At 41.9% G+C, this 19,140-nt stretch overlaps 1 protein-coding gene and 3 non-coding genes across 4 annotated transcripts; all 4 read right to left on the bottom strand.

Annotated features, from left to right (window-relative positions):
* Nucleotides 1–1,003: 1,003 nt before the first annotated feature.
* trnap-agg (transfer RNA proline (anticodon AGG)) lies at nucleotides 1,004–1,075 on the bottom strand. The gene has a single exon. It is a non-coding gene; the product is annotated as a tRNA-Pro (tRNA).
* A 2,392-nt stretch (nucleotides 1,076–3,467) lies between these two features.
* On the bottom strand, nucleotides 3,468–3,539 carry trnap-ugg (transfer RNA proline (anticodon UGG)). Its single transcript has one exon. It is a non-coding gene; the product is annotated as a tRNA-Pro (tRNA).
* Nucleotides 3,540–3,811: 272 nt separating this feature from the next.
* Nucleotides 3,812–3,883, bottom strand: trnap-ugg (transfer RNA proline (anticodon UGG)). Its single transcript has one exon. It is a non-coding gene; the product is annotated as a tRNA-Pro (tRNA).
* Nucleotides 3,884–6,993: 3,110 nt separating this feature from the next.
* LOC133570522 (uncharacterized) lies at nucleotides 6,994–19,066 on the bottom strand. The gene is made up of 3 exons (XM_061923205.2): nucleotides 19,045–19,066; nucleotides 17,011–17,271; nucleotides 6,994–8,843 (listed from the first exon to the last, which is right to left on the bottom strand). Exons 1-3 carry the CDS (start codon nucleotides 19,064–19,066, stop codon nucleotides 7,105–7,107), a joined length of 2,022 nt encoding a protein of 673 aa, XP_061779189.2. The 3' UTR covers nucleotides 6,994–7,104.
* Between the last annotated feature and the right edge of the window lie 74 nt (nucleotides 19,067–19,140).

The following is a 19,140-nucleotide window of genomic DNA, read 5'->3' as shown; positions in this document are numbered from 1 at the left end:
CTACCGAAATGTGTTTGTCATTCTTGTTTGGTGTGGGTTCACAGTGTGGCGCATTATTTGTAAGAGTGTTAAAGTTTTTTATACCGCCACCGTCAGTGTAACCTGTGTAGTTGTTGACCAAGTATGCCTTGCTGTCACTTACGTGAGCAAGTAAAAGCCCCGTACAACGTGTGGTTGGGCCGGCACGCTGGTTGTAGTGGGCACAAAATGCTGTACCATCACGGCACGTTCGAGAGAACAGTTGCCCTGAAATTTGTAGTCTGCCAAGTATGACGCTGTCAAGCGCCATTCATATAAAACTTGCGGGCCGCACTAACATTCAAATTTCATATTAAGGTGATGGCTGCGTGTCTGAGACCCTTGGTTTATACATAGCACAAAGCAAAAAAAAAAACTTTGAATGCAGTGTTATTTCATTCTAAATTTCAAAAGATTTTTGTGGCTCCCATTGTTTTCTTTAATTTGTGAAACTGGTCAAAATGGCTCTTTGAGTGATAAAGGTTGCCGACCCCTGGACTAGACCAACAAGCCCTGAAAAATCAAGTTTCATCAAAAATGTTCATGAATTGCGAGATTTTAACAGGGACATCATTCTGAAACTGGGTTGGTATATTGCACTTTTACCACTAATTTAAAGGTATGGCTATTTTCATGCAAAAAAGAACTAAAGGTTACAAGCTCTGGACCTTTTGCACCCTAAGCGAGAATCATACGACTCGACCAACATAAACCGCAAAAACATGTTTCAACAAAAAGTCTTACAAATTGTGAGATTTTAACAGGGAAATCATTCTGAAACTGTGTTAGTATATTGCACTTTTACCACTAATTTAAAGGTATGGCTATTTTCCTGCAAAAAAGAACTAAGGGTTACAAGCTCTGTCCTAAAACAATTAAAGGTTGTAAATTGAGCCACCACTGTATTCGATTTTATACATTTTCATTGATCCCTTCATTGTGTGCAGTTTGGAAAATTGAGCTAAGACTTTTAAATCACTGTTAAGGGCTTGTCCAGGAATTGAACCCGGGACCTCTCGCACCCTAAGCGAGAATCATACCACTAGACCAACAAGCCCTACGGCAACAGTTACCAAATTCTCAAAAAAGTTTATATTTTATCTGGGGAAACAACCTGTAACTGCACTTTTATTAACATAAATTTTGATTCACTACAATTTTCATGCATAAATGAACAAGAGCTTTTTCAGTAATTGAACCCCAGACCTCAGGCGAGAATCAAACAACTAGACCAACAAGTTCTGACTTGTCATTTTGCAAGAATCTCAATGAATGTGACATGTTGATAGGGAACAATCTAAAACTAGGTTAGTATATTGCACTTTTACCACTAATTTAAAGGTATGGCTATTTTCCTGCAAAAAAGAACTAAGGGTTACAAGCTCTGTCCTAAAACAATTAGAGCTTGTAAATTGAGCTACCACTGTATTTGATTTTATACATTTTCGTTGATCCCTTGAGTGTGTGCAGTTTGGAAAATTAAGTTAAGAGTTTTAAATCTCTGTGAAGGGCTTGTCCAGGAATTATACACGGGATCTCTCGCACCCTAAGCGAGAATCATACCAATAGACCATCAAGCCCTATGGCAATTGTTACCAAATTCTCAAAAAAGTTTATATTTTATCTAGGGCGATAACCTGTAACTGCAATTTTATTAACAAAAATTTTGATTCACTACAATTTTCATGCATAAATGAACAAGAGCTTTTTCAGTAATTGAACCCCAGACATCAGGCGAGAATCATACGACTAGACCAACAAGCTCTGACTTGTGATTTTGCAAAAATCTCAATAAATGTGACATGTTGATAGGGAACACAATCTAAAGCTATAGGTTAATATAATACACTTTTACCACTAATTTAAAGGTTTGGATATTTTCCTGCAAAAAAGAACTAAGGGTTACAAGCTCTGTCCTAAAACAATTAGAACTAGAAAATTGAGGTATCACTGCATTTTTTAAAATTATTTTCATTGATCCCTTGAGTGTTTGCAGTTTGGAAAATTGAGCTGAGGGTTCAAAAGCACTGTTAAGGGCTTGTCCGGGAATTGAACCAGGGACCTCTCGCACCCTAAGCGAGAATCATACGACTAGACCAGGGGTCGGCAACCCGCAACTCCGGAGCCGCATGCGGCTCTTTGATCACTCTGATGCGGCTCAGCAGCTTACTTGCTGAACCCCCCGATTTTCCTGGGAGATTTCCGGATTTCGGTACCTCTCGCAGAAAACTCCCGGGATTAATATTCTCCAATTTTCACCCTAACAATAATAATAAGGGCGTGCCATGATGGTACAGCATTTAGCGCCCTCTACAATCTGTACAAACAGCGTGTGCCAGCCCAGCCCTTTGTTGTATGCATCTTCTACTTGCACACGCAAGTGACAGCAAGGCATACTTAGTCAACAGCCACACAGGTTACACTGACGGTGGCGGTATAAAACACTTTAACACTCTTACTAATAATGCGCCACACTGTGAACCCACACCAAACAAGAATGATAAACACATTTCGGGAGAACATCTGCACCGTAAAACAACATAAACACAACAGAACAAATACCCAGAATCCCATGCAGCCCTAACTCTTCCGGGCTACATTATACACCCCTGCTACCACCAAACCCCGCCCCCACCCCAACCCTGCTCCCCCACACATCAGTTGCCCTGAAATTCGTAGTCTGACGGAAAAATCGGGAGGGTTGAAAAGTATGACGCTGTCAAGCGCCATTCATATAAAACTGGCGGGCCGCGCTAACAAACATTCAATTTTCATATTAAGGTGATGGCTGCGTGTCTGAGACCCTTGGTTTATACATAGCACAAAGCAAAAAAAAACAACTTTGTATGCAGTGTTATTTCATTCTAAATTTCAAAAGGTTTTTGTGGCTCCCATTGTTTTCTTTAATTTGTGAAACTGGTCAAAATGGCTCTTTGAGTGGTAAAGGTTGCCGACCCCTGGACTAGACCAACAAGCCCCGAAAAAACAAGTTTCATCAAAAATGTTCATGAATTGTGAGATTTTAACAGGGAAATTATTCTGAAACTGTGTTAGTATATTGCACTTTTACCACTAATTTAAAGGTATGGCTATTTCCATGCAAAAAAGAACTAAAGGTTACAAGCTCTGGACCTTTTGCACCCTAAGCGAGAATCATACGACTCGACCAACATAAACCGCAAAAACATGTGTCAACAAAAAGTCTTACAAATTGTTAGATTTTAACAGGGAAATCATTCTGAAACTGGGTTAGTATATTGCACGTTTACCACTAATTTAAAGGTATGGCTATTTTCCTGCAAAAAAGAACTAAGTGTTACAAGCTCTGTCCTAAAACAATTAGAGCTCGTAAATTGAGCTACCACTGTATTTGATTTTATACATTTTCATTGATCCCTTCATTGTGTGCAGTTTGGAAAATTGAGCTAAGAGTTTTAAAACACTGTTAAGGGCTTGTCCAGGAATTGAACCCGGGACCTCTCGCACCCAAAGCGAGAATCATACCACTAGACCAACAAGCCCCGAAAAATATAATTTTAGACACAAATCTCATGAATTGTGAGATTTTAACAGGAAATCATTCTGAAACTGGGTTAGTATATTGCACTTATACCACTAATTTAAAGTTATGGCTATTTTCCTGCAAAAAAGAACTAAGGGTTACAAGCTCTGTCCTAAAAAAATTAGAGCTTGTAAATTGAGCTACCATTGTATTTGATTTTATACAATTTCATTGATCCCTTCATTGTGTGCAGTTTGGAAAATTAAGCTAAGAGTTTTAAATCACTGCTAAGGGCTTGTCCGGGAATTGAACCCGGGACCTCTCGCACCCAAAGCGAGAATCATACCACTAGACCAACAAGCCCCAAAAAATATAATTTTAGATACAAATCTCATGAATTGTGAGATTTTAACAGGGAAATCATTCTGAAACTGGCTTAGTATATTGCACTTTTACCACTAATTTAAATGTATGGCAATTTTCATGCAAAAAAGAACTAAGGGTTACAAGCTCTGTCCTAAAACAATTAGAGCTTGTAAATTGAGCTACCACTGTATTTGATTTTATAATTTTCATTGTTCCTTGAGTGTGTGCAGTTTGGAAAATTCAGCGAAGCGTTTTAAATCACTGTTTAGGGCTTCACCGTGAATTGAACCCGGGACCTCTCGCACCCTAAGCGAGAATCATACCACTAGACCAACAAGCCCCCAAAAAAAATCAACTTTCATCAAAAATGTTCATGAATTGTGAGATTTTAACAGGGAAATCATTCTGAAACTGGGTTAGTATATTGCACTTTTACCACTAATTTAAAAGTATGGCTATTTTCCTGCAAAAAAGAACTAAAGGTTACAAGCTCTGTCCTAAAACAAATAGAGCTCGTAAATTGAGCTACCACTGTATTTGATTTTATACATTTTCATTGATCCCTTCATTGTGTGCAGTTTGGAAAATAAAGCTAAGAGTTTTAAATTGAACCTGGGACCTTACGCACCCTAAGCAAGAATCATACCACTAGACCAACAAGCCCCAAAAATTATCATTTTAGATAAAAATCTCATGAATTGTGAGATTTTAACAAGAAATCATTCTGAAATTGTGTTATTATATTGCACTTTTAGCACTAATTTAAAGGGGAACATTATCACCAGACCTATGTAAGCGTCAATATATACCTTGATGTTGCAGAAAAAAGACCATATATTTTTTTGACCGATTTCCGAACTCTAAATGGGTGAATTTTGGGGAATTAAACGCCTTTCTATTATTCGCTCTCGGAGCGATGACGTCACAACGTGACGTCACATCGGGAAGCAATCCGCCATTTTCTCACTTTCGTCGGTGTGTTGTCGGAGGGTGTAACAACACGAACAGGGACGGATTCAAGTTGCACCAGTGGCCCAAAGATGTGAAAGTGGCAAGAAATTGGACGAAGTTTGTTCAAAATACGAGGCTGTGGGGAAAGCCGACGAAATGGTCAGTCGTTTGTTCCGCACACTTTACCGACGAAAGCTATGCTACGACAGAGATGGCAAGAATGTGTGGATATCCTGCGACACTCAAAGCAGATGCATTTCCAACCATAAAGTCAAAGAAATCTGCCGCCAGACCCCCATTGAATCTGCCGGAGTGTGTGAGCAATTCAGGGACAAAGGCCCTCGGTAGCACGGCAAGCAATGGCGGCAGTTTGTTCCCGCAGACGAGCGAGCTAAACCCCCTGGATGTCTTGGCTCACACCGTCCCTTATGCCACCGAAGATGATCAAGAGAAGAATATCGACCCTAGCTTCCCTGGCCTGCTGACATCAACTCCAAAACTGGACAGATCAGCTTTCAGGAAAAAAGAGCGGATGAGGGTATGTCTACAGAATATATTAATTGATGAAAACTTTATTCATTACTCGCGGTTTTACGTAAATTATAATACATAAACTGTGTTTGCCAATAATTTAGCTTAACAATATTTATTTTTTTCAATCATTCGAGTACATTCGGGTAGTCTTGTGTAATGCAGTATTTGTGTCTATTTAGGTATGGTTAACCTGAGTGCTGAAATCGTGGAAAAATATATGTTCTTAGCGCGCCTGAAATGGGCTGTCTGCACTCTCAAAGTGCATGTTGTTGCCAAATGTATTTCATATGCTGTAAACCTAGTTCATAGTTGTTAGTTTCCTTTAATGCCAAACAAACACATACCAATCGTTGGTTTGAAGGCGATCGCCGAATTCGTCCTCGCTTTCTCCCGTGTCGCTGGCTGTCGTGTCGTTTTCGTCGGTTTCGCTTGCATACGGTTCAAACCGATATGGCTCAATAGCTTCAGTTTCTTCTTCAATTTGGTTTTCGCTACCTGCCTCCACACTACAACCATCCGTTTCAATACATGCGTAATCTGTTGAATCGCTTAAGCCGCTGAAATCCGAGTCTGAATCCGAGCTAATGTCGCTATGGCTTGCTGTTCTATCCGCCATGTTTGTTTGTATTAGCATCACTATGTGACGTCACAGGAAAATGGACGGGTGTATATAACGATGGTTAAAATCAGGCACATTGAAGCTTTTTTAGGGATATTGCGTGCTGGGTAGAATTTTGAAAAAAACTTCGAAAAATAAAATAAGCCACTGGGAACTGATTTTTAATGGTTTTAACCCTTCTGAAATTGTGATAATGTTCCCCTTTAAGTGTTTTTAAATCCCTGCAGCTTCCATGACTGTTACACACTTGTGTCTACTGGCCTGATACTTAAACCTGAACATCTTATCACACACAGTGCAACTAAACGGTTTCTCTCCAGTGTGTGTTCTCATGTGTGTGGTCATGATTTGCTTTCTGGAGAAACTCATCTTACAAACAGAGCAAGCAAAAGGTTTCTCTCCAGTGTGTGTTCTCATGTGTCTGGTCATGATTTGCTTTCTGGAGAAACTCTTCTTACAAACATAGCAAGTAAAAGGTTTCTCCCCAATGTGTGTTCTCATGTGTAATAAAAGTTCCTTTTTAGTGTTGAATCTTTTAGCACAAACTGAGTGTCAGGTTCAAACACTTATGACATATATTCATCAGACAAGAAGCAAGGAATCATGCAGAGACAGAGTTCAATTTAGCTCATGCGGAGAACACATGGAGCTGCACACTTAGTCACAGTCTTGCCCTACGCTCTAAGGTTCAGCTCCCGCGTCCCTCTATTTATTCAAGAGTTCCACAGTCAACATCACTGAGGCCGCCTCTAAAAAGAGTGGTCACATATTTTATGCAAAGCAGGTCCAGGACGCACAATACGTGACAGAATGTGGTGGGGGCCTTGTGATTTCGCCTTGTCTCCGCTTTGTCTGCATGTTGTCATCTTATCTTCATTGAGGTCCTTCAAGTCTCTGCTTCGTCTGCGTGTTGTCGTCTTATCTTCGTTGTGGTCCTTGAAGTCCTTGGCTGTTAGCGGGCTAAAACAAAGATAACATCTGTGGCTGAGGCCACCCCTCAGACAAGAAGTTTTTGTCCTTGCACAAATAGAAAAGTCTAACTTGAGCACAATAACTAATAACTAAAGCAACAGACTTTAAGGATACTAAAGTTAGTGTGATAATATATACATAATTATTCTAACACTGAGCAAGCAAAAGGTTTCTTTTCAGTGTGTGTTCTCATGTGTAATATAATTTTCTTCTTAGTGTTGAATCTTTTAGCACAAGCTGAGCAAGCAAAAGGTTTCTCTCCAGTGTGTGTTCTCATGTGTATGGTCATGTCACCCTTTCTGGAGAAACTCTTCTTACAAACAGAGCAAGTAAAAGGTTTCTCTCCAGTGTGTGTTCTCATGTGTGTAGTCATGTGTTCCTTTCTGGAGAAACTCTTCTTACAAACAGAGCAAGTAAAAGGTTTCTCACCTGTGTGTGTTCTCATGTGTAACATCATTTCAATCTTAGTGTTGAATCTTTTAGCGCAAGCTGAGCAAGCAAAAGGTTTCTCTCCAGTGTGTGTTCTCATGTGTAATATACTTTTCTTTTTAGTGTTGAATCTTTTAGCACAAGCTGAGCAAGCAAAAGGTTTCTCTCCAGTGTGTGTTCCCATGTGTATGGTCATGTCACCCTTTCTGGAGAAACTCTTCTTACAAACAGAGCAAGTAAAAGGTTTCTCTCCAGTGTGTGTTCTCATGTGTGTGGTCATGTGTTCCTTTCTGGAGAAAATCTTCTTACAAACAGAGCAAGTAAAAGGTTTCTCACCTGTGTGTGTCCTCATGTGTAATATCATTTCCTTCTTAGTGTTGAATCTTTTAGCACAAGCTGAGCAAACAAAAGGTCTCTCTCCAGTGTGTGTTCTCATGTGTCTGGTCATGTGTTCCTTTCTGGAGAAACTCTTCTTACAAACGGCGCAAGTAAAAGGTTTACCACCTGTGTGTGTTCTCACATGTAATATAAGTTCCTTCTTAGTGTTTAAACTTTCAGCACAAGCTGAGCAAGCAAAAGGTTTCTCTCCAGTGTGTGTTCTCATGTGTGTGGTCATGTCACCCTTTCTGGAGAAACTCTTCTTACAAACAGAGCAAGTAAAAGGTTTCTCACCTGTGTGTGTTCTCATGTGTGTGATCATGACTTTCTTAGTGTTGAATCTTTTAGCACAAGCTGAGCAAGCATAAGGTTTCTCTCCAGTGTGTGTTCTCATGTGTGTGGTCATGTCACCCTTTCTGGAGAAACTCTTCTTACAAACAGAGCAAGTAAAAGGTTTCTCTCCAGTGTGTGTTCTCATGTGTGTGGTCATGTGTTCCTTTCTGGAGAAACTCTTCTTACAAACAGAGCAAGCAAAAGATTGCTCACCTGTGTGTGTTCTCATGTGTAATATCATTTCCTTCTTAGTTTTGAATCTTTTAGCACAAGCTGAGCAAGCAAAAGGTTTCTCTCCAGTATGTGTTCTCATGTGTTCTGTAAAATGACTCTTCTTTCTAAATGATTTCCCACATTCAGAGCACTCAAAGTGTTTGTTGTTAGTGTGATGTCTCGTATCACCTTTAGAGTCATTTTTACTCTCCAAAGGTTTTTGGATGTGGTCACTGTGATCAGAAGAGTGTGACATCATGTGGTCCATGTCTGACAGTGGAGCAAAGATGCTGTCTGGTTCTGACTTGATATCTTCACAATGCTCTCCATCAGCTTCTGTGATGTGTTGACTTACAAGCTCCGCCCCTCTGTTCTCCTCACTTTGACTGTGATGAAGCTGTAAGGACTGAGCTTCATCTTCATCATGAAGCTGCTCCTCTTTAATGTGGGAGGGGGCCTGTAGCTCCTTCTGTCCCACACTGGTGTGCCACTCCTCTTCATGACTCCCCGCTGACACCCGCTGGACGTCTGCAGAACAAATGAGGTGTTACTGTATTGAAGTTTGCAGTATTCAAACTATTGACATGTGAGCTAGGCCAAATAGACAGTGATGGGCAAGCTACCTGGACAATGTAGTAAGCTAAGCTACAAGTTACTCTCAATTAAATGGAGCTAAGCTATACTCTCAATTAAATGTAGCTAAGCTATACACTGCAAAAGTAGCTTGCCACATCAAATATATATATATATATATATATATATATATATATATATATATATCTATATATATATATATAGATATATATATATATATATATATATATATATATATTGGCCCACATGTATAATATCAATGTTTATGTTGTCCATGGAAAGAAGTTAGTAAGAAGCAAAAGAAAAACAACCAACCATGGATGACAAAAGGACTGAAAAATGCTTGTCACAAAAAAAAGACATTATATGGAATATTAATAACACAGACATCTATAGAGGCAGAAAATAAGTATAATAAATATAAAAACAAGCTAATTGGTATACTAGGAACATGTAAGAAGGAATACTACAGACAATTATTAAAGAAGAACAGAAACAACATGAGAGCAACATGGGGCATCCTAAATAGCATCATTAAAAATGCTGCTAAGAAAGATTACCCCCAGTACTTTCTACATGGAAATACAAAAAATGACAATATGAACCAAATAGTTGAACGTTTTAATGATTACTTTGTTAATATTGGAAAAAATGTGGAACAAAGATTTCCAAATGCAGATGATGGATCAGTTGAGGACTTGAGTGAGCTCATAGACAGAAATCCCAATTCCATGTTTCTTAAGAACGTGACTAAAGAAGAAATAATCAAAATTGTAAAACATTGTAAATCCAAGACCTCAACCGACTGTCATGGAATAGATATGGTAACCATAAAAAAGGTTATAGAAGACATTTCAGAACCTCTGACATATATCAGCAACGTATCATTTCTAACCCGCAAATTCCCTGACAAAATGAAAATTGCAAAAGTCGTACCAATTTATAAGAATGGAGACATACACCAGTTTACTAACTACACACCAGAATTCACAGCAAATATCTCAACATGGATAGCATTAATCCAAATAACAGAGGAAATGAGCAATGCAATAGATGGTAAAGAATGTGCGGCCGCCGTATTCATGGACTAAACTAAAGCATTTGACACAATTAATCATGATATTTTTATAACAAAACTAGAAGGATATGGCATCAGAGGGTTGGTCTTGAACTGGGTAAGAAGCTATTTAACCAACAGGAAGCAATATGTGAAGATGGGTGAAAATATGTCAACACGGCTAGATATATCTTGTGGTGTACCCCAGGGATCAATACTGGGACCAAGATTGTTTCATCTTTATATAAACCACATTTGTAAAGTTACAAAGGACTTAGTTAGTTTTATTTGCAGACGACACAACTGCTTTCTGTTTAGGAGAGAACACACAGAAAATAATACAAATAATAACAGAAGAAATGAACACATTAAAAAGATGCTTTGACAAAAACAAACTATCTTTGAGTCTCAGTAAAAGTAAAATAATGCTATTTGGTTACAGGAGAAGTCCAAATGGACAGAGTAGACATTGAATGGGTAAAATAAACCGGATTTTTGGGTGTAATAACAGATGATAAATTGAACTGGAAATCTCATGTAAAAAATATACCACATAAGGTGGCAAAAGACATTGCAATAATGAATAAAGCAAAATAAGTCCTGGGACAAAAATGACTTCATATTCTCTACTGCTCACTAGTGTTACATATCTGACTTATTGTGTAGAAATATGGGAAATAACTACAAAAGTACACTTCATTCATTAACTGTGTTACAAAAAAGATCAGTTATAATAATACATCATGTTGGATATAGACAACATACAAACACTTTATTTATTGAATCAAAAATACTGAAATTCCACCACATAGTGAATTAGCAAACAGCTAAAATGATACACAAAGCAAACTATAACCTGCTAGCCAAGAATGTACAACAATTCTCAAATAAAGATGAGAAATATCATCTTAGAGAAAAATGTAATTTAAAACATTTTTATGCACGTACAACACTTAAGACCTTCAGTATATCAGTATGTGGAATTAAATGATGGAATGGATTAAGCAAAGCAATCAAACAATGTACTAATATGATCCACTTCAAGAAACTCTTCACACTTAAAGTGTTTACAAAGTACAAAGAAGAAGATAAACATTCTCAATTTATTTCATCCATTATTCATTTTCTACATCATCTTACTCATCTCACCATATGAAATATAACTTACTTCACTCATTATTATTTATTTATTTTTATTGTGATTACTTATGGAGTATATTGTGAACACATTGAGAACAGGAAGTGAACAAAAGTGTTCGCAACTGTTATGTAAAAGAAAAGGGGTAGAATTAAATAAGCTCTGCTTCTTCCTACTTGTTCTGTCGCTGTACTGGGGGCCGCTGTCGCTGTTCTGGGGGCCTCACCCCACCAGGACAAGGAACTGTGTAACCTTGACGAGGTGCGACAGCTTAAACCTACCTGGTGCCTGCCTGGGCTCAGTGCATGGTGAACCTGTAACCTTCGGGGGGCTCACGGCACCAGGATGGCACTAATGAGCAGCTTCCGCCGAACCCCCTGCCATACGTAAGGGGTTCACAGCCTGTCAGCATGCTGTAAGGTGGCAGCCCCACCAGCTGACTAGCCATCGCAGGGCCAACTACCCAGCATGGTGAAAACTAAACAGTTACGAATCCAACCAGAGCAACTAGATTTAACCGGACGGACTACCCTGGCAACAGACCCCTGCATGCCCTCGAACTACGACATTTGGATCTCCGTTACAAAACCCGCATTGCCTGCTGGAATGTCCAAACACTCCTACGCCCCGGCTATGCAACACTTCTCTCCCATGAACTCTCCAACTACAACATTACCCTCGCTGGCCTTTGCGAGTCACGCTGGCGCGGTACTGGAGAGACCACCGCCGGCGACCACCTTTTTCTCTGGAGTGGCCCAAATGATGGTAGAGGCCTCTACGGCGTAGCCCTAGCCATCCCGCTATACCGGAGGAAGTCAATCATCAGCTGGAAACCAGTCAGTGATAGACTGCTCTCTGTCCGTCTATTACACCAACATGGGAAGATGACAGTTATTGTCGCCTATAGCCCAACTGATGTCACCCCAGACCAGGCAAAGGACACCTTCCACGACCGGCTACATGACGCCATCCTGGCAGCCCCCCCTCATGACATTGTCATCGTCCTCACAGATGCCAATGCTACAATCTCCACCCAGGACCTCACCCTCCCGGCAGTAACAGGTCCCGTCTTTATCAACAGCACCACCAATGATAACGGCCAACGATTGCTTAATCTGTGCAGAGCCACCAACCTCTGCATCGCCGACACTTGGTTTCCCCGGAAGCGGATCCATCATTGGACCTGGTACAGCCCGGATGGAAAAACAAAGAAAGCCATCGACCACATCCTCATATCCCGCCGCTGGAAAACATCCATCACCAACTGCCGTGTCTTCAGAGGTGCACAGCTTGGTAACACCGACCACCGCCTGCTGATAGCCGACATGCGGCTGAAGTTCAAGGCAGGGGCATTAACTAATGCCTCCCCCAGGCTAGACTCCTCACGACTGCAAGACCCGACCATCATGGAGACGTACAGATGTTCCATCGCAAACCGATTCAATGCCCTCTCCAGTGGGATTGATAAAGAATGGCCTCACTTTAAAAACAAGGTCATTGAGGCTTCCAAAGAATCAATCGGGCGGACGAGACCTGCCACCAAGAAGCCCTGGATATCACAAGACACACTAGATATCGTGAATAACAGACGAGCAGCCCGTCTGCGGGGAGACCTGGACCTGTATCGACGCCTCAACAGCCAACGCAATCTGCCTATTCGACGCGACAGGGCGAACTTCTGGAGCAACCAGGCGACAGCCATGGAGACGGCTTCCCAAAACAACAACCTGCGGCAGCTTTTCAACCTGCTCCGCAAAGGGAAAGCGGGCCCCCGCCAGCGCTGCTTCCTAGTCAAGGATCAGGCTGGCAACATCCTCTCCACTGAAGCGGATTGCATCAGCCGCTGGAAGGAGCATTTCAGCGAGCTCCTCAACCATCCCCCTGCCCCAGAAGACCCCACCCCTACCACCCACACCACCACAATCCCGGACTGCTCCACCGCCCCTGTCTCTCCAGCTGAAGTCAGAGCAGCCCTAACGAAACTCAAGAATGGAAAAGCCCCTGGCTTATGTACCATCACAGCAGAGATGCTGAAGGCCAGAGGAGACAACATCATCCTCTGGCTCACACAGATCATCAACCATGTGTGGGTCTCTGAGTCGCTGCCTGATGACTGGAGGCGGGGCATTATACTACCATTTTGGAAGCATAAGGGAGACCAGCTGACCTGCAGCAACCATAGAGGGATCACACTCCTCTCCATCCCCGGTAAACTCTTTACCCGCATATTACTCACCCGAGCTCTACCTGCAACCAGAAGCAGACGCCGCCAAGAACAGGCCGGCTTCATGCTCAATCGTTCCACCATGGATCACATCTCTGCCATCCGGCTCTTAATAGAAAAGGCCCGGGAGCTCAGAAAGGACCGGCACCTCTACATTGCCTTCATTGACCTTAAGGCTGCCTTCGACACTGTGGACCACGGGTCCCTCTGGAACATCCTGAAGTCCCTCGGAGTCCCAACTAAAATCACCACACTCTTTCAGCAGTTGTATCAGGGTGCAGAAAGCTGTGTGCGGGTGAGCTGTAAAGACTCTGAGTGGGTCAGGCAAGGCTGTGTTGCCGCACCAGAACTATTTAACTGTGTCATCGCCCACCTGATGTCCAGAGTCTGTGTGCGAGTCCCCGGGGTGTCACTTGGAAACTACACCCTAAAGGACCTCGAATACGCCGATGACACCACCCTGTTCAGTGAGACCGCTGACCAGCTCAGGGAGGCCCTTGGTGTGTTTGATGAGGAGACCAAACAGCTCAGCCTGAAAATCAGCTGGTCCAAAACCGAACTCATGCATATCGGCGATGGACCAGACCCACCACCCTTCTTATTTGAGAATACCCCTGTCCACTTTGTCCCTACCTTCAGATACCTCGGCTCGACAGTCACCAACACCGGCGACCTCAAACGAGAGGTGGACCGCCGTCGCACCCTTGCAGCCTCCGTCATGCAGTCCCTGTGGAGACCGTTGTGGCGACACCGGCACATATCTCGGGACACCAAGTTGAGGGTCTACAATTCCTCTGTCATCTCTGTCCTTCTGTACGGCTCGGAAACATGGCCGCTGAATAACATCCTGGCGGCCAGGCTAGATGGCTTTGATTCCAGAGCCCTCAGGAGGATAGAAGGCATCACGTGGAGCCAGCATGTCACCAACAAGACCCTAAGAGAGCTAACCCAACAGCTCCCAGCCTCTCGCCTCGCGGCAATGCGGCGAGTGCGCAGGTATGGCCATGTCATCTGCCTGCCGGGGGAACACCCCACGCGCAAAATCCTGGACTTCAACCCGCAGCGAGCTGGCTGGAGACGCCCTAGAGGCGCCCCCAGGACTCGCTGGCTGGATGTATTAGCCCAGGACCTTAAGGCCTGCAATGTGACTATGGCACAAGCTCAACACCTTGCCCACAACAGACCCAGATGGAGAGACCTGGTTGCTATGGTCGGCTCTACGCGCCCTGAAGTGCAAGAGGACTAAGTAAGTAAGTAAGTAAGTAAGTCTTCCTACTCCTTTTCCAACATGTTGAAAAGACAAACTGGAAATTGTGATGTATCATGTTGTATACATGCATGTGTGATGTATCATGTTGTAAGCATGCATGTGTGATGTATCATGTTGTATGCATGCATGTGTGATGTATCATATTGCATGCATGTGTGATGTATCATGTTGTATGCATGCATGTGTAATGTATCAAGTTGTATGCATGCATGTGTGATGTATCATGTTGTATGCATGAATGTGTGATGTATCATATTGTATGCATGCATGCATGTGTGATGTATCATGTTGTATGCATGCATGTGTGATGCATCATGTTGTATGCATGCATGTGTGATGTATCATATTGTATGCATGCATGTGTGATGTATCATGCTGTATGCATGCATGTGTGATGTATCATGTTGTATGCATGCATGTGTGATGTATCATGTTTGTATGCATGCATGTGTGATGTATCATGTTGTATGCATGCATGTGTGATGTATCATGTTGTATGCATGCATGTGTGATGTATCATGTTGTATTCATGCATGTGTGATGTATCATGTTGTATGCATGCATGTGTGATGTATCATGTTGTATGCTTGCATGTTCCAAATAAACTCAACTCAACTAACACTTGGTGAACATTCAAGCCACAAAATGCAAATGGAGTATTGTTGGTGTATTTTGGATGGTTATAGAGGACCTCCCATTGGCTCCATTGCAAGTGGACTTTTATTTACATTCATGAGTTAGAATTAGGGCTGGGTGATGTATGGAATATACTGGATATATTGTGGGTTTGTCTCTGTGCGATATAAAAATGACTATATGGTGATATTGGAGTATACGTTCTCACACAGTTGCTTTTAGCTGCAGGCATTACACTACAGGCTCTTCTCACTCTTTCTTGTCTCTCCTTCTCACAGAGACATAAAACAAGCGCACCTTCTTACATACGTCACATACTGTCACGTGTGCAACGTCATACGCTCTCACGGAGCAGACAGGTAGCGGCATGGTAACGTTAGCTGTGGTGCTACTGGTAATACGAGAGAAAGAAGGTGCCAATCTGGTAACAAATGAAGGAAGAAATAGTTCCCAAAACAAACAGCAGGGGGTCCATCGTCTGGCGGTGGTTTGGCTTCAAGCGGGTAGATGGTGAACAAGTATGCGGCAAAAGCGTTGCTACAAAAAGTAGCAGCACTGCTAATGTAGCATCATTTGAAAAGTCACCCGCTAGAGAATGAAGAGTGCTTGAAACTCTGCATGTCAACATCTCCGTTCTGTGCCACACCAACAAAATGCCCAAGCAACCATTTCCACATCAGAAGGAGATATCGTCCGCAGGAACCTACCACATAGTGAAGGACATACACTATTTGATTTCCTATTATGCAGCTCATTATTATATGACACTTATTGAAATATATTGTGTGACATCATGCACAAAAGTGCACTTCATTTGTTTTAAACTATTGTAGTGGCGTTCTGTACAGAAAGTGCACTTTAATTTAGTGTTGTTTTGATATGTCATCTTAGTGACATCATGCACAGAAGTGAACTAATAGCTTGTTTTAAAATGTCTGACAATCTTGCACTTTCTGTTTTGAAATGACATGAATGTTTGTACCACTGCTTAATAACTGTTTAATAAATACACTTTTGCTAAATTGACTTAGTTGTGGTTTCCCTCTCTGCATGAAAGTTTAAAAGTAGCATATATTAATGCAGTATGAAGAAGAATGTTTTAATGTAGACACATAGAATCATCATACTGCTGTGATTATATGCATCAAGTGTTCATTCAAGGCTAAGGCAAAATATCCACATATATATGGTGTATCGTGACATGGACTAAACATATCCACATATATATGGTGTATCGTGACATGGCCTAAACATATCCACATATATATGGTGTATCGTGACATGGACTAAAAATAGAGATTTTAATAAAAGGCCATATCTCCCAGCCCTACTTAGAATGTATTTTTGTTTGTATATATATATCCACCATCATGTCTTTTAAAAAGATTGTGAACAATAGAAAAATTCCCAAAAAGTGCAGTTCCCCTCTAAATTCGTGACATGGCCTAAACATATCCACATATATATGGTGTATCGTGACATGGACTAAACATATCCACATATTAATAAAAGGCCATATCGCCCAGTCCTAATTAGAATGTGATTTTTTTTTTATATATATATAGATCCACCATCATGTCTTTTATAATGATTGTGAACGATAGAAAAATTCCCCCACAAAGTGCAGTTCCCCTCTAAATTCCAATGATTAGATTTAAGACTTGAAGTGTATGAGCATGAAGTGATGAAGCCTACTTGGCTGAGTCTTCTAAGACAAAGTGAACAGTCCAGTTGTGATGGATTGAATGCCCTGAGAATAAAATGATATGTGCTTACTTGGACTGTGATGAAGCTGTGAGGACTCAGGTGCTTTGCCTTCATGCTCTTCAGTCTTCACAGAGACAACAGTCAGTGGAAACTTGCTGACATCATCCTCCTCCTGCCCTACAACACACTCTCCCTCCTCTTCCTCTTTCATGTGTGGATCTTCCTCTTCCTCTTTCATGTGGGTGTGCTGTGGATCCTCCTCTTCCTCTTTAATGTAGGTGGGCTGTGGATCATCCTCTTCCTCTTTAATGTGAAGGGGCTGTTGAACGTCTGTTGGGTAAATAAGTCAATAAGATAAAGAGAGAATAGAAATAGTTTTGGACTGACACTGTTAACACAATGACATTATTTGTGTTCTTTCGTGTGTTGTGTTAAAAGAGTGTAACAAAACAACCAATAAAAACACGGGATATACTTCCTTTTGTCCCAGCCACTAAAATTTATTCAAAAGTGAGTACAAAAACAGACTTGGAAATTTGATGAGGAGCAAGTTTTATTATAAGTACAAGGCAGCATTGATTGAGGCATTCTTAACTTTACACTCACTGATATAAAGTGTGTAAATATTTTATTCTGTATACGGTCTATGACACCTAAACTTTATCTCTAAACTTAACCACAATTTGTGGTGTAGAATGACGTCTGGAACTCAAGATAGTTCCACATGTCTGGGAACGCCACCGACGGATAATCCTTGATATTACTCAACAAATCTTTAGGGATCTATTCCGTTTCATAATTAGATTTTTTTCTCGTATCTGCTTTTCGTAGGAAGATCTCGGCCAGGGGTGTTTAAACTAATTTTAGATAGGGGGCCACATGGAGAAAGATCTACTCCAAGTTGGCCGGACTGTTAAAATCACGGCAAGATAACGTAAAAATAAAGAAAATTGCAGATTGTTTTCTTTGTTTACAAATAGAACAAACACATTCTGAAAATGTACAAATCATGTTTTTTTTTTTTTACATACAATAGTATTCTATCTTTAGTTGTCCTTTTTTACACTTTCAGAATCAATTATGTGATAATGTTCATCAGTCAACTCATTGGTGTTCATTTTCAATCCATCAAGATAAATAAATAATATCAAAATCAAATTACAGGATGTTATTGATGTAGTTTGCTCATTTTCCCCGACTGGTGCGCTAACATCATGTGTTTTAGTTGTGTTTTAGATATGTAGCATCATATACAAAGATACAAAGAATTGCTATTGCGACATCTAGAGGACACATTTAGAACAGAAGTTTCTTTCATTCAAAAATTTCGACTCATTTTTGTACTTAGCAAACTCATCCCGTCTCATTCACTCATTCACACACTAATGGCGAGATCTGCCATGCAAGGCGCTTACCACGACCCATCAGGAGCAAGGGTGAAGTGTCCTGCTCAAGGACACAACAGACGTGACTAGGTTGGTAGAAGGTGGGGATTGAACCAGGAACCCTCAGGCACGGCCACTCTACCAACCGCGCCACTAGCCTTCCACCATCGACCTGCCTCCTAGCCTTCCACCATCGACCTGCCTGCTAGCCTTCCACCATCAACCTGCCTACCAGCCTTCCACTATCGACCTGCCTCCTAGCCTTCCACCATCGACCTGCCTGCTAGCCTTCCACAATCAACCTGCCTGCCAGCCTTCCACCATCGACCTGCCTGCCAGCCTTCCACCATCGGCCTGCCTGCTAGCCTTCCACCATCGGCCAGCCTGATAGCCTTCCACCATCGACCTGCCTGCTAGCCTTCCACCGTCGACCTGCCTGCTAGCCTTCCACCATCGACCTGCCTGCTAGCCTTCCACCATCGACCTGCCTGCTAGCCTTCCACCATCGACCTGCCTGCTAGCCTTCCACCGTCGACCTGCCTGCTAGCTTTCCACCATCGACCTGCCTGCTAGCCTTCCACCATCGACCTGCCTGCTAGCCTTCCACCGTTGACCTGCCTACCAGCCTTCCACCATCGACCTGCCTTCTAGCCTTCCACCATCGACCTGCCTGCTAGCCTTCCACCGTCGACCTGCCTACCAGCCTTTCACCATTGACCTGCCTGGTAGCCTTCCACCATCGACCTGCCTACTAGCCTTCCATCGACCTGCTGTTTGCCTCCAGCCATTGGCTTTGTCTACGGGCTTCCACCCG

Source organism: Nerophis lumbriciformis, linkage group LG28 (genome assembly GCF_033978685.3).
Source record: "Nerophis lumbriciformis linkage group LG28, RoL_Nlum_v2.1, whole genome shotgun sequence".
In the NCBI taxonomy this organism is placed as follows: domain Eukaryota; kingdom Metazoa; phylum Chordata; class Actinopteri; order Syngnathiformes; family Syngnathidae; genus Nerophis; species Nerophis lumbriciformis.
This window is presented reverse-complemented; position numbering and strand designations above follow the sequence as displayed.

Bases quoted from the DNA above. Each gene is read 5' to 3' on its own strand.
- LOC133570522 (XM_061923205.2), bottom strand. From the start codon at position 19,066: ATGGTGGAAGGCTACCAGGCAG. The intron at 17,272-19,044 runs GTCAATGGTGAA...TTTACCCAACAG, and splicing joins GGTGGAAGGCTACCAGGCAG to ACGTTCAACAGCCCCTTCAC. The intron at 8,844-17,010 runs GTAAGCACATAT...TTTGTTCTGCAG, and splicing joins ACAGCTTCATCACAGTCCAA to ACGTCCAGCGGGTGTCAGCG.